Raw genomic sequence first — 15,185 nt, forward strand, 5'->3', positions numbered from 1 at the left:
TCAAAAGAAGACAGACACAAGCCCAATTCACAAGTTAGTCTTGGTGTTAAAGTGCGAGGAAGATGAAATTGATCAAAGTTGATTAAAAAGTTTGGATAAATGGGATGAAGAACTTTTTGTTTCCATCTCGGTATCTTTTCATTCACAAAAAGATGTAAAGTTAAGGTTTTGTACCAACATTTCCTCATGTTCATAACTAGATTACAGATTGCATAAGCAGGGGTCTTAGGAATCAAATCTTACCTTGGCCATAAGAGCTAATGGGCCTGGATTTAACGATCAACCTTGAAACTGAGTAAATCACTACTGGAGAATAGATGGGAATACTATGACATTTTCCCATCACCTCCAAAGGTGGAAAATCATTAAGCCACCAGGCCAATTGAGTGTACAGGCTAAGCACACACTTGGTCAGATATATTTTAGGCTAACCAAAAAAGCATTTCATATTATTAAAAAGAGCACATGTGAACATACTGGAAAAGGTGGGATTACTCTCCTTGGAGCAGAAAAGGTGAAGGGGAGATTTGATAGTGTTCAAAATTGAGGGGATAGAATAGAGTAGAGAAGAATTCTTTACTGGCAGGAGAGTCAATATTCAGAGGACACAGATTTAAGATAATTGGTTTAAAAAAATCCAGGGGTTGGTGGGGGCAAAGGGAGAAATGAGAATTATTTTATGCAATGCATTGTGATCTGGAATGCACTGACAAAATGATAGAAACAGATTCAATATAACTTTCAATAGGGAATTGGATATATACTTGAAAATATAATATTTTCAGGGATATGGGGAAAAGAGAAGAAGAGTGGGGCAAATTGGTTAGATCCTTCAACGAGCTGACAAAGACACAATGGGCTGAATGGCCTCCTTCTGTGCAGTGAGATTTTATGGGTATTGAAACTTGACTAGAACTGAAACCAATCCACAAGACATTAATCAATTATTTGAAGAAAATTGCCTTTAGTCCAGTGAGAAGCAAATGCCCTGTGCCCTCTAACCCTGCTTCAGCTGAAGACTGAACATTGCCAAAAGAGATGAATGAGTTTGGAGGAATAAATTTAGTGAAATAAATAATCAACCATTCAATATACAACAGACAGGTAGAAGACAACACAAACCTATTAGGTAAAGTTAGGACCTTTAGATCTTACCAACACATTTTTCAATTTAATATCTCGATGCACGAGTCCTTGGCAGTGGAGAAAACGGATACCTTCCACTACATCAAGAGCTATCTGCAAACGCACTTCAAGCTTCAGGCCAACCTAGAAATTAGAGAGCAATTTCTAAATTTAGAGTGAGACTTGAGTCTACACTAGCTTCAGGAAATGTGTCAAAAAGTCAGCAACCATTGCAATGCCATGGCTTCGAGTTCGGTGGTACTTAAACTACAATAAAATGCTCACCAAAACAAGAGAGATGCATTTCTTCTAGAATATTTAATTAAGTTTCTAGTGTTTGAGGCCCGATAAAGTTAGATGAATGTGTAAAAAAAAAACATAAGAGCCAAATCTATGCTCCAGTGTTTATTCAGCAGATGGCTGAAAGTTTGGAAATCTGAAGTGTTGAACTCTGCCTAGGTCCCATGGGTGTCTGTGTGCAACTTAACTTTAAAATAAAGGGAAAAGGGCACTGGGTGAGTTTTCCGAAAACGACTGCCCGTTAACACGCTGACCACATTTGAAAGATAAGAAACCAGCTGACTGAGGATTACGAGTTAATTGTAATGAGCAAAAATCTCCCTGCAAGCAAACAAAACAACTTGCATCAATTTTGCACCTTATCAAGTGTCTCAGCAATGTCTCAATACACCTTAGAATATGTACTGTCGACAAATAAAGTAACCATTTTGTAAACACAATGACCAGTTAAATCCATTTTAAAAACAGGAGGAATGTTGGCCAAGTTGCCTGAAAAACCTCTGCTATTTCCTGGGATTCCTGTGTAGTTTAAAAGGTCATACAACAGATGCATCACAATGGTGCAAGTGCCCAGGCAATTACAGTCCAAGAGGTTAGATTTAGATGAAAACCATATTTCAATCCCTTTCCTACACCAGACCATGATGGAACTCCTTCAAATCAAGGGACGACACACAAACAGGAATCTTTAAAATAATCCTTTATATACTTTCCTTGTCACTGTTTTATGCATCCTGAAATCATTAATTCTTCCCCCTCTACTCATTTGTGCAACAAATCAGACTAAGAAAGTTAAATGAAGGCAACAGGAAATATTCCTATTCATTACTTCATTTTGAATTCCGCTAAAATTGTATAAATCCTTGAAGTTATGTTAAACTGCTATAAAATTGGTTAAACCCCACTTGGAATACTGTGAACAGTTTGGTCGCCAGATCGTAAGGATTTAGAGGCACTAGAGAAGGTGCAAAGGATGATTTACAGGGATGATGTGAGAAGTGAAAAGATGGAACAAATTAGGACTCTTTTCTCTAGAAGAGAAACTGAGGGGTGACTCATAGGAGGCTTTTATTATGAAAGGGTTTAATAGGATAGGAGGGACAAAAGATGTTTCCTTTAGGATAATAAATACCAGTCACTGCAAAAACGCAACAGGGAATTTAGGAGAAACTTCTTTATCCGGAGAGTAGTTAGTATGTAGACCTCACTACCACAAGGGGTAGTTATGGTAAATACATCTATTCTACAGTATTCAAGGGGAAACTGGATAAATAAAAGTGGAGAATACGTTGGTGGGGTTAAACAAAAGAGGGATGGGAGGAGCCTCGGGTACAGCTTAAACATCGATATTATCGGATTGGTCCTAATTATCTGTTTCTGTGCCTGAAATACTTGTAATTTCCACACAACCCAAATGTGAGCTCAGGGACTGACAGATAGCAAAACTTCTCCCAGAATCCACAGCAGACAGAAGCACCAAGTGTGGCTGGTGATTTGATTGTTCTTCCTTATGGAGAGGTGTCCATCTTGTTTCAGAGGTAGAGGTCGTAGCATCTGCATTAGATGGTGCAGGTAATTTGCCACCTTCAGCTCCACATTGTCTGAAGCAAGAGGGCTTCCTTAACTGCCAACCCTGGAAACATCAAAATTTTGCTCAAATAGGTAGATGTGATCAAGGGACTTAAAAAATTAAAATGATTTGATAGGATAGCAGAGAAACTGTTTCCTTTGGTGGAGGAAATCTAAAGCAATAGATCAAAGGTCCTTCAGGTTTGCTATTAGGAAGCCTTTTTACTCCACACAGCAAATAGAAATCAGGAACCTGCTGCCCAAAAGGTTGCGAATGCTGGGGGTCAACTGGAAGATTTGCCAGGCAGATTCAAATCGATTTTCATTGGGAAAGGCTATGAAGAGACACGGAGCAAAATCTGGTAAACAAAGTTCAGGTGCAGATCTGTCATTATTTAACTGACAGATGGAGTCAGCTGGAGGAGCTGAAAGGCCCGGTCCTAGACAGAACCTGGGTGTGGAATAGTAGTCAGCCTCCTGTGCTTACCTTCAACCCAGCATAGAGATCTCGGTGTAGTCTCTCCATGATTAACAGGACAGCAATGCTGGATCCACCTCCATAACTGTAGTCTATTACTGACCCATGAAGATCAACCAGCCGTTCATGTCTGGGTAAAGATCTATCGCAGGGAAGAAAAAACAAACTGGTTTTCAATTTTGGAAACAGATAAAGCTTTATTGACCCCATATTCACCAGCATTCTCAATTGTAATATTGAACAGTGACGACCAATGTAGTTTTCTTTTCTGTCCACCTGTACTTGGATTTGAAAACAGTAACATAAGCATCTCATTTATCTTAAATCTCAAAAATCAGAGGTGGTTTCTAATGTGAAATTTAAACTTGAGCATGTCTGTTTTAAGCAGATCATTCCCCCAGATTTAAAACCAAATGCTTGTTGCAAAATGTCAAGCCTGGGAATTTCTTCCCACCAATGACCACACCCCACCCACCACCCTCCAAGTGCCAACTCTCCTCCTTGGCTGTCCCTTTCTCCTCTATTATTTAATTTTACTACAAAATCTCAGTCAATGTGACATTTAACTTTAAAAAAAGAGTTAACTCTTGAATAGTTTTTATTAAACACTTTTTGGTGAATTTTCTGCAGCCATCAAGGCTCCCAAATAAACACACCATCTCTGATCCAACAACTCTCAACAACCAGGCTTCAATCTCCCCCAGAGCATGTGGAGAATCCTTATTAGAATATGGACTGGACGTGGCCAATGTGGCCGGGGCACTTGATGCACAAGTGGCACCTCAAAACCTCACCTGGCTGCAACTGCAGTAACCCTGACCAAATCATGCAGCACATAATAACTTGCCCCCACCAAAGTTTGAAGGCGACATCTTAGAGTTACACTTCCTCTCTAGTGGGGCATTGGTTAGGGAATTTGACATGAAAACTGTGACAACAGTTTCTGCTCCTAAAGCCTTACAAAAGGCGATGGCAAGACCTGTCAACATTGGGCAATGGAACATTTTTTACTTTGGTAATCCAATGCCATCGTCAAACTCTCTGAAATCAAGTGAAAAACAGATGGAGAGCAAAAGTTCCATTAAAAGCAAAACACAGTGGATACTGGAGATCTGAAATAAAAACAGCCAGTGTGGGGAAAAAACTCAGCAGGTCTGGCAGCATCTGTGGAGAGGGAAACAGAGTTAACTTTGAGTCCAATATGGATCTTCTTGAAAACAGATGCCAATAACACGGCCAAGTTATAGCAGGAGAAGCTTCCCGTGCATTCTTCCAACTTTGGAAAATCCACAAAGTGGCAGTACAAGTGGGAATTCGGTATTGAAACCAGTCCTTACCAGGACTAGGTGTAAATGGCGCAAACTCATATCACATTATACCAGTACGAGACCTTAATCAGCTTATGCTAGTTCAAAACTAGAGTTCCAGCACTAAAATCCCAAGAAGACCAATTGTAGCAGGATAAGTGCACCCTCTCTGAAAGCAGTTAACTTCGGATGAGGAATCAAACCCATGCCCTTCTGGTCGGTGTGGACTATTACAATCCAGGATGTAACTATACGTGCAATCAGACAAGGCCCTCTAAGAAAGCCTGCAGATTCTTGGGTGCAACAACACTCTGGATGTCAAGCTTTGTACAGATCCTACCTTGTATAGTGGAATTCTAGTGCAAGGTCATTCCAGTGCTTGTCATCTGGAGGCACGACAGACTTCAGTGCACAGGGCGAGTGACCAGCCCAACTGTCGCATAGGTACACCACTCCGTACTGGCCACGGCCCAACTCACGCCCTAATTTAGGTTTACCTGCATTAGAGAGACAAACACCATGAGTACTGTGTTCAGTTGTGGGCACTACACAGTAGGAAGGGTACACTGACCCTCCAGCACAGGTTCACTAGGAAGGTAACAAGGCTAAAAAAGTTAAATTATGACCGGTTGCATAGGCTAGGTTTGTACTCCCTTGAGTTTTGATGATTAAGGGTGATCTAATAGAGGTGTTTATAATTAAAGGAGTAGATAGTTTCTTTCAATCCACATTATTTCATCTGGTGGAGAATCCAGGATAAGGGGACATAGCCATAAAAATTAAAGCTAAGCCATTCAGGAAATACTTCTTCACACAAAAGGGAAGTAGAAATCTTGAACTTTCATTAAAAAGCAACTGTTGAAACTGGAAAACAATTGAAAATTTCAAAACTGAAAAGAGACTGAAAAATTGTTAAAAACCAAAGAGGATAGATGGAGTTACGAATAACGATCGGCCCTGATTTAATTGAATTGACTGAAGGGGCTGAATGATCTATTTCTGTTCCTATTACAGGGAGAGATATTTAATTAAATTATATAGTAGGGACGTTATGTCATGCACATATTCATTACTGAGCCATCAGTGCATTAAGTCAAGAGACTGCCAGCCTCCAAGAACCACACAAACAAAAAGTGCAAAGAAATAGCAACCTTACCATGCAGCAGCAAATCCCGTAGAGAACGACTTTCCAGTGAAAGACGAGCTAGACGTGGGGCATGATCTTTGCGTACTTTCAGCCACAGATCTTCAGTCTTTTCAAGTCTTCCTGAAAGCCCTGTTTCAAGCTGTGGAGGAACAGCAGAGAAATCGAACCCTCTGAAGAATTTAAGGGGAAGCCAATGCGTTGAAAATGAAGTTAGATAAATACGTGGGAAAATGGATAGGATATGTTGGAGTTATAATGAAGAGGTATTGGGAGTAGAGGTGCATATGGAGCATAAATACTGGCAAAACCCAACTGGGCTCAAGGGCCTGCAGCAATTAATTCTATGCATCACACTTTGGCGGCCCCATTCCAATTGTCTATTTTCACTTTTCACCAGGGAAAAAGTGGTAGAGTCTCCATTTTTAATCTGATCGGAGAGTCAATTTGCGTATCACGTCTCAGAAAAGTCCCAAAGTGTTCACACAGTTAATTACTTTGCAGCACAATGACTTAAAACAGCCATTTTGCACACGGCAAGATTCTACAAGCAGCAATGTGATGAAAGGCCAATTAATCTGGCGTGCTAGCTGCTAAAAGAACGTTGGCCAGTGTATTCAGCATCCAGTACCGGCTGAGGAGAAATTTCCTCCAATTAAATATCGGTAGACTGAAGAATTGTTTGCAGTTGTCACTCTAAACTTCAGTCTCCAAATACCAGCTCCATTCCTCTCCCTGGTAAAAGCCTGCCTGTTACCTCATATCTGGACTATCACTTAGTCCGCCTATTTCCAATCCCGTAACCTTGCCCAACTTTAACCTCCTCTGCTCATCTGCTGTTGAAAGCTCATTTGTACTTTTGTCACCTCTAGACTTGACTATTCCAATCGTGTGCTGGGCTTCCCACATTCTACCCTCTGTAAACTTCATGTCATCCAAAACTCTGATGCCCATGTCTTAAACTGCATCGCCCCATGTTTGGGGACTTATACTGGCTCCCGGTTAAGAAACATCTTAATTTTAAAATTCTCATCCTTGTTTTCAAATCTCTCCATGGTCTTTCCCTTGCTCATCTCCGTACCCTCCTCCAGTTTCACACCCTCAAGATATTTGCACTCCTCTAACTCTGGGCTCGAGCATCACGGATTTTAAATTGCTCCACCATTGATGGCCATGCCATCAGCTGCCTGGGTCCTAAACTCCGGAATTGCTTCCCCAAGCAACTCTGCATCACTACACTAATTTTCCTCCTTTAAGACATTACTTACAAGCTAACACTTTGGCCAAGCTTGCAGTTATCTAACCCAATATCTCCTCACATGGCTCTGTCACGTTTTGCTTTATAATGCTCCTGCAAAGCATACTGGGATGTTATGTGTTAAAAGCACTATGCAAATATGAGTAGTTGCTGTAAACAAAGGCAGCTTTGCATTTCTAAAGCAACTTTATAACCTCAGGATATTACCATGTGCTCTATAGCTAAATTAAGTATTTTTTAAGCATAATCACTTGTTGTGTAGGAATATGTAGTGCGAAGGAAACACAGCAGCCAATTTTCACACAGCAAGATCTCACAAATAGAAATTAATAGTGATCAAATAAGCTAGGTTTTCTTTTTAAAGATAATGGTGGTTGAGGGATAAATATTGGTCAGGACACCATGTAACTTCCCCTATTCTTCTTTGAAGTTATGCCTTCGGATCTTTTACGTCTAGAGAAGGTACATTTTAACGTTTCATCCAAAAGACTGACAAACACAATACTGAGGCAGTGTTGCACCAAGTGTCAGCGAGAGTATGTGCCCAAGTCTCTGGATGGAACTAAAACCAATCAGCCATGGCTGACAAGAGGCTATTGTACATACACCTTTCAACCGTGAGTGATATTGGCTTTGGATAAAAACACTGGTTATGGAAGTGAACAAAACCTATAATCATGTAGACGAATGTCATGGTACCAGTGTTGTATGTGCTTTAATATGTTAGGTCGATATGAACAAACCTGTCGTAGAGAGGCAGCAAATGCTTCATGTGAACTGTTGAGCCGGGTGCGGAATTGACTACATATACTCTTGGCAAGTTTTGATGCACAGAGGCTCTCTATGGCGTCTTGTGCAATTTTCCTTTTCCACTCAATTGTTACAGCTGGGGGATGTACCCATGGCATCCTATGAATAATCTAGAGAAAGAGAGACACACAAAAGCAATGAACTTCAAGACTTTCGAACAAGGAACCTCACCAGTCTCTGGGCATTGATAACCAGCCACTCTAGATTTTTTTTTTAAGCATCATTTTTGCCAATTTTCTCCTTGCAAGGTGCTGACTCTTGTTGGGATGCAGTTTCATGAGTTTCAGCAGCCCTCCTCTGTACATCAGAGTGGCCAGTCTTTATGGATGTGTTTACAGAGAACAAACTAGCAGGCGACTTGATTGTGGAGGACACTGATCTGGTCATTCGCATGCATATTTTCCAGGAGGGGACACTGGACTGCACTCAGGAGTGGAAACCATGGTCGTCTTCCTCCCAGCTCCCTATTACTAAACATAGGAACAGTGAGGGCAAATACACTGGTTTAATTTGCTAATCCCCTGCTGAAATCCAACAACTCAATATGCACCAGCAAGGGATGGAACTCTACTAGACTTTGCGTGAGAATATACAACAAGTTATTAGGGCAAGCCAGTCTGATACGTTGACCAGAGATGGACCACAATGTATTTGAAATTGCACTGAATTGCAACAATTACTCACCAATCATCATAAAGCTAATCGTTCATCGACAATTATACTCTTGATATTTATTTTACCATTGCCAAAATAAACTCAAGTTTCCACTGTCCCTCCAATCCATTTGGCTGATGGGTTAGGATGTGCCCTCCTCCCAATCTTCTGTCAACATTGTTCTATACTCAGCTTTGAACAACTCTCCCTCCAGCTTGCTGCTTTTCTTGTACATGAACACAAAGGTCTTCTTTCAACATCACTGCCAATGCCATAGATTGGAAACTCATTCCACAGGAATCCTCTGGGTGGACCCATGTTATATTAAGTAGCAGCACAATCCAATCTTCGACACATTGCAGAACTAGAGAAACAAGGGTCCACTTTTGCAAATCATAAGGATTATCTAGGAAATGTGGTCTGCTCTTCGAGCCCAATGTTGCAAACAACATAAAGCAGCAATACTCCAATCATTCAACCTGCTACTCACCATGCAAGGAACAAAAAATAAAATATTAAGTATACATACACTGGACAAAGTTCCAAAAATAAAACCTTGAACAAACAGATTTTTCTTGATCACTTTCCAGTCAGCTCTGCTCAGTCATGGGGTGAACAAGTTTGGTGACACAGGCCTTTGACCTACAGATGATTGGAGGGAATGTTATGGGTTGGACTCAAGGTTGTGTTCCCTGAAACGATGGGTAATTCTACAAATTTACAGGTTGTGCTAGGGCTAGCATTGGTCTCAATTCAAATGTACACTTCATATTACCTGGTTGTGAAATGGACAAAGGGACAGGAAACAACAAGGGGTTGTTTTTCAAATTGGAAAAAAAATGTACAATTGTTTTCTCAGAGTGATCTGTAGTAGGATCACAGTTCTTTGATATATTAATGACCTGGAATTGGGTATACAGGGCACAGCTTCAAAGTTGCAGATGACAACAGCAGTAAACATCGCGGAGGATATGAACAGACTTAAGGGACAGGCTGGTGAAACGGTCAAACAAATGGCAGATGACATTTAATACAGTAAAATGAGAAATAAGACATTTTCGTAGAAACAATTTGAACTGCAAAGCACAATTTGATGCAGACACAGATCTGGTGGCTACATCCACAATTCTTTGAAAGTAGCAGGACAAGATGAAAAAGCTGTTAAAGCATCATATGGGAGCCCTGGCTTTACTAATAGAGGAATGTCAGGAAGACATAATAATGTTATTGGAATTTATTGTAAAATATTGCTGTGTCTACACGTGTGTGTGTGTGCGTGTGTGTAAGCGAGAGCAAGACTTAATTGGATTAAAGGCACCTGGTCTGAAGGCTTCGATGTATTAGATGATGAGCTAGGTTTGAAATGTTAAGTAGGTAAACATGGGGGAAGTTTAAAATGTAAGGTGTAAAAGGACATTTGCATTTTTAAATAAACCAGACTAGATTGTTTTCAAAGGAGGGGAGAAATGTGTCACCTAGCCAGGTGAAGTTCAGAAACAGTATTTATTTTTTCCAAAGATTACTGGTAAAATTGGTTATGAGAGAGCTTTACCATCTGAGTGGTAAGGTCCAAAGACAATGAAACAATAGGAATCTGCATTCAAAGGGGAAAATATGGATAAAAAGGAGAGAATATTGTGTGCAAGGGTAGGCATTCTAAGACCAAACAAGTGTGAAACACCTTCAGCATCGACACCTCAAGCTACTGTCTACAAAGTGCTGAAGTTAAGAAAACTTACTTTGAATTACATTGTTCAGGGTATCATGTTTCTTTGCCTGGCTCTTTTAAATCGGTGTGTCTTACTGTTGCCTTAACAAAAGTGTAACTGGGAGTTAGATTAATTAGGGGATTTAGAAGTTATCATTGTAGTAATTTATAGATCTATGTATGCATTTAAAATAATTTCTTCTATTAAAAAAGGTTTAATTTAGTTTTGTAAAAAACCAGCAAGACTTGGTGGTCTTATTACTACTGAATTCAAGGCACGCATCTCAAAATTTATACAAATTGCAAAACCAGTTGCGGCAGTTGTTTCAGGTTTCCCTCTGGGATTTGAACAACTCAACACTTACCATCGGCTGTGCCATAACAAACTGAGGTAAAGAAATTATGCTTAACCGTTATAAAACAATTAGTCCTCAGTTGCAGCATTGTAAAATTCTGGGCACCATGATTTTGGAAGGATGACAATGTCTTGGGGAGGATGCGGATGCATTTACCAGAATAGTTACAAGGATGAGGGATTTCAATTTATATGGGCAGGCTGGAGAAACTAGGACTTATTCTCCTTAGAGAAGAACACAGGGAGATATAACAGTTTATGAAAACTTTCCATCGTTTTGAACGATTAAATAAAGGAAAACGGTTTCTTGTGGCAGAAACTTCAGCAACCAAAGGACACAAATTTAATGGCAATTGGCAAAGAACCAGGTGTGACATGCTGTGTTTTTAATGTAGTAAACGATAACAATCTGGAATTCAATGGCTGAAAGGGTGCTGCAAGATTCACTAATAACTTTCAAAAAGGGAATCGAACAAAAATTGATAAAAATTTGCAGGGCTTTGGGGGAAAAAAAATCAGGGATAGATAAAAGAACTGCCCCAGGCATGATGATCCAAATGGCCTCCTTCTAGAGCTGATGTTAAATCATTGTACGATTGTGTTGCTCCTGAAGGCGCTGATTCATGTTGTGGAACAGTTGACAGGCACCCTTTGGTCCCTCAAGGTGGTCCTTCTTTATATACAAAGCCAAGACAACATATACCATTGGTATGTTTGCCTGCAGGGGTGCTTACAATCAGGACTTCCACACCTTTTACTGGAGGTTACTGGATAGCAATCAGCATATTCTACTTACTAATGCAAGGGATGCAAGAGGTCAGATGTACACTCATTACTGCTCCCTTAGGCGAGGTCAGTTACCTGGAATTAAACCCAGCACTTTCCAATCAAAATGCACACTGCTGCAGTGCAACAACATATTTAGCGATCAACAGACTCCATGTTTCTTTCAAAATTAGGATAGGCCTTTGAACAAGAATGACAGGGACAAATTTCAATAATTTAGAGATATTTAGAGATATTGCAATGGAGTGAGAGAACTTGGAATGCCTTTAAATTCAGTGGTACTTCTGAAATTACCAGAAGCAAGCATCTTTACCTGCTTAATCTGCTCCCAAAGCAGCCGCGACACCGTTGATCCTGAATGGAATGTCACCTCAACATGATAAGCAGCGTTTAAAATCTAGAAAAAGATATGATTATTTTCCAAAAGACTGAAAAGACACAATACAAAGATAGTTTCAATTCACAGCATAATTATCAAACAGGGACATGGCTTGTGGCAAGAAGTGCCTACTGGGGACGAGCAAGGTGGCTTTGGATGCATGGCTCTCAAAGCTCTCTGTGGTTTTAGTCACTTTTCTGGGTATCTTCTAAACTCATTGATAGAGACTGATCAAAATGATTAGTCAACCCTGTTATGTCATAACATGTGACTAACCAAGATGGTAAAAGGCAAACTTGATGGGCCTCGGAAACAAAAACAAAAATTGCTGGAAAAACTCAGCAGGTCTAACAGCGTCTGTGGAGAGAAAGACAGAGGTAACATTTCGAGTCCGTGTGACTCTTCTTCAGAACTAAAGAGAAGTAGAAATGTGGTGAAATATATACTGTTTAAGGGGGTTGGGACAGGTGAAGCTGGATAGAAGGAGGCAAAGGAGAGATTGCAAAAGATGTCATAAACAAAAGGTCGAAGGGGTGTTGATGGTGGTGATACGGGCTAAAGGAGGTGCTAATGGTGACATTAAGAGTAGAAAGCAGGATGAGCAAGTGACAGATAGCCCGAGCGGAGGTGGGGTGGGGGGAGGGGACGGTGTGGCAGCAAAGATCAAAATAGGCTAAAAGAAGGGAATAAAACAATGAATGGAAATAAATTTTTAAAAATAGAAATAGGTGGGAAATATATATATAAAAATTTAAAAGTAAATTTGAAAAAAGGGGATCAAAAATGGGTATGTAGGAGAGAGTTCATGATCTGAGGTTGTTGAACTCAATGTTAAGTCCAGAAGTCTGCAAAGTGCCTAATCAGAAAATGAGGTGCTGTTCCTCCAGTTGTGTTGGGCTTCACTGGAACATTGTAGCAGGCCAAGGGCAGACAATGTGGGTATGAGAGCAGGGTGGAGTGTTGAAATGGCAAGCGACAGGAAGGTCTGGGTAATGCTTGTGGACAAACCGAAAGCGTTCCGCAAAGCAGTCACCCAGTCTGCGTTTGGTCTCTCCAATGTAGAGGAGACCACATCGGGAGCAACGAATGCAGTGGACCAAATTGAGGGAAGTGCAAGTAAAATGCTGCTTCACTTGAAAGGAGTTTTTGGGCCCTTGGATGGTTGGGGGGGGGAGTAAAGGGGCAGGTGTTGCACCTTCTGCGATTGCATGGGAAGGTGCCGTGGGAGGGGGTTGAGGTGTTGGGGGTGATGGAGGAGTAGACCAGGATGTCCTAGAGGGAACGGTCCCTACGGAATGCCGCCGGGGGTGGGGGTGAAGGGAAGATGTGTTTGGTGGTGGCATCATGCTGGAGTTGGCAGAAATGGCGGAGGATAACCCTTTGAATGCGGAGGCTGGTGGGGTGAAAAGTGAGGACAAGGGGGACCCTATCATGGTTCTGGGAGAGAGGGGAAGGTGTGAGGGCAGAGGCGTAGGAGATGGGTCAGGTACGGTTGAGGGCCCTGTCAACCACCGTGGGTGGGAAACCTCGGTTAATGAAGAAGGTAGACAAGTCAGAAGCACTGTTTTGGAAAGTGGAATCATCAGAACAGATGTGACTGAGGTGAAGGAACTGAGAGAATAGGATGGAGTCCTTACAGGAAGCAAGGTATGAGGAGCTATAGTCGAGATAGCTGTGGGAGTCGGTGGGCTTGTAACGAATATTGGTGGACAGTCTACCACCAGAAATTGAGACAGAGAGGTAAAGGAAGGGAAGTGTCAGTGATGGATCATGTGAAAGTGATGGAGGGGTGGGAATTGGGAGCAAAATAAATAAATATTTCCAGGTCCAGGCAAGAGCATGAAGCGGCACTGAAAGTCATCGATGTACCGGAGAGAGAGTTGTGGGAGGGGGCCTGAACAGGACTGGAACAAGGAATGTTCCTCATACGCCATAAAGAGGCAGGCATAACTGGGGCCCATTCGGGTACTCATAGCCACACCTTTTATTTGGAGGAAGTGAGTCGAATTTAAGGGGAAATTGTTCAGTGAGAGAACAAGTTCAGCCAGGCGGAGGAGAGTGGTGGTGGACGGGGATTGTTCAGGCTTTGGTCTATTTTTGCCCAACAATTCCTATGATTCTAGAAGTTTTGGGTTCCTAGCAGCTGAGTATAGTTGCTCTCCATTCCAAGTTTCACGCACTCTTGAGCCAGAGCTCAATCTGCCACTGGGGCCTCCCAATCACTGACCGACTTTGGCTCTCAACTCCCACTTGCTGGAAGTAACACAGGAGGTGCACTCGTTGGATTACTCAACACTGTCCGGATCACAACTTTCTGCTTAAAATAAAAATTCTCATCTTCCCTCTCATTCTTTCGCCAAATTGAGAGGGGAATCAAAACTTTGTGAAAAACGTCAGAGCTATCTGGCAGAGATTTGCGTGCAACGATAAAACAAGCAAGGCTGTGCAATGAAAACAAGTCCCTTTTGCATTCAGCTTGCGATTGTGAACCCACTCTCGACACACCTGTTTCAGGTGATTGCTGGTAACATTGTTCATGGCAGAATCTTGGCTGGATTTCTCCAGGCTCTTGAGGCAGCGCTCGAGGGTCCCAACAAAACTCTCTCGAAGGTAGTCTACTGAGCTGATCAGCTTATTGGCGACCGCTTGATTTAACCGAGAAATAATCAACTCTTGAATCTGTTTGATGCAGCACTTAATGTCCTTATTGCCAACAGTCTCACCATTCTCCGAGATGATTATGTCTGGGGTAGAGTGGGAGGACACACAATAGAAGAGGCACAATTAATTTTAATTTGAATGGCATCACGCTAAGACCGGAATACTAAACAAATCATTAAAATATTGAAAACATATCATTTTAAAGATGCAATGATGTTATTGCCTCTAAAGTACATATATAATGGAACTAAAGATGAGAAAAGTCTCATTTAATCAATGCAAGCTCACCACATCATACATTTCATTTCAAAAAACATTGGCAAAGCAGGGAAAACATCCAGTTTTTCTTTTATAAATATAAATTCATTATGTAGATCATTGGGAGATTTGAAATATTCCCAGGCAAATGCTCTGGAACATGGGTCCAAATCCCACCATGACAGCTCGTGGAATTTAATATCAATTAATAAAATCGGGAATTAAAAAGCTAGTGTCAGTAATAGTAACCATTAAATCGTGGCCAATTGTCTTAGAAACCCAAAACAAAAACAGAATTACCTGGAAAAACTCAGCAGGTCTGGCAGCATCGGTGGAGAAGGAAAGAGTTGACGTTTCGAGTCCTCATGACCCTTCAGCAGAAGTTCTGCTGAA

The 15,185-nt window shown here is 41.2% G+C and overlaps 1 protein-coding gene across 2 annotated transcripts in view; it reads right to left on the minus strand.

The window, feature by feature from the left end:
• dstyk (dual serine/threonine and tyrosine protein kinase) overlaps nucleotides 1-15,185 on the minus strand; it is a 130,284-nt gene that overhangs the window by 38,050 nt on the left and 77,049 nt on the right. For both annotated transcript variants that reach the window (XM_078546425.1, XM_078546424.1), the window contains exons 4-10: nucleotides 14,379-14,617; nucleotides 11,808-11,891; nucleotides 7,925-8,101; nucleotides 5,936-6,065; nucleotides 5,120-5,276; nucleotides 3,482-3,614; nucleotides 1,156-1,269 (exon numbers count right to left, since the gene is read on the minus strand). In XM_078546425.1, the coding sequence (XP_078402551.1) occupies nucleotides 1,156-1,269; nucleotides 3,482-3,614; nucleotides 5,120-5,276; nucleotides 5,936-6,065; nucleotides 7,925-8,101; nucleotides 11,808-11,891; nucleotides 14,379-14,617 (1,034 nt within the window). The remainder of the gene's footprint in view (nucleotides 1-1,155; nucleotides 1,270-3,481; nucleotides 3,615-5,119; nucleotides 5,277-5,935; nucleotides 6,066-7,924; nucleotides 8,102-11,807; nucleotides 11,892-14,378; nucleotides 14,618-15,185) is intronic.

Source organism: Cetorhinus maximus, chromosome 8, assembly GCF_964194155.1.
Source record: "Cetorhinus maximus chromosome 8, sCetMax3.hap1.1, whole genome shotgun sequence".
In the NCBI taxonomy this organism is placed as follows: Eukaryota; Metazoa; Chordata; class Chondrichthyes; order Lamniformes; family Cetorhinidae; genus Cetorhinus; species Cetorhinus maximus.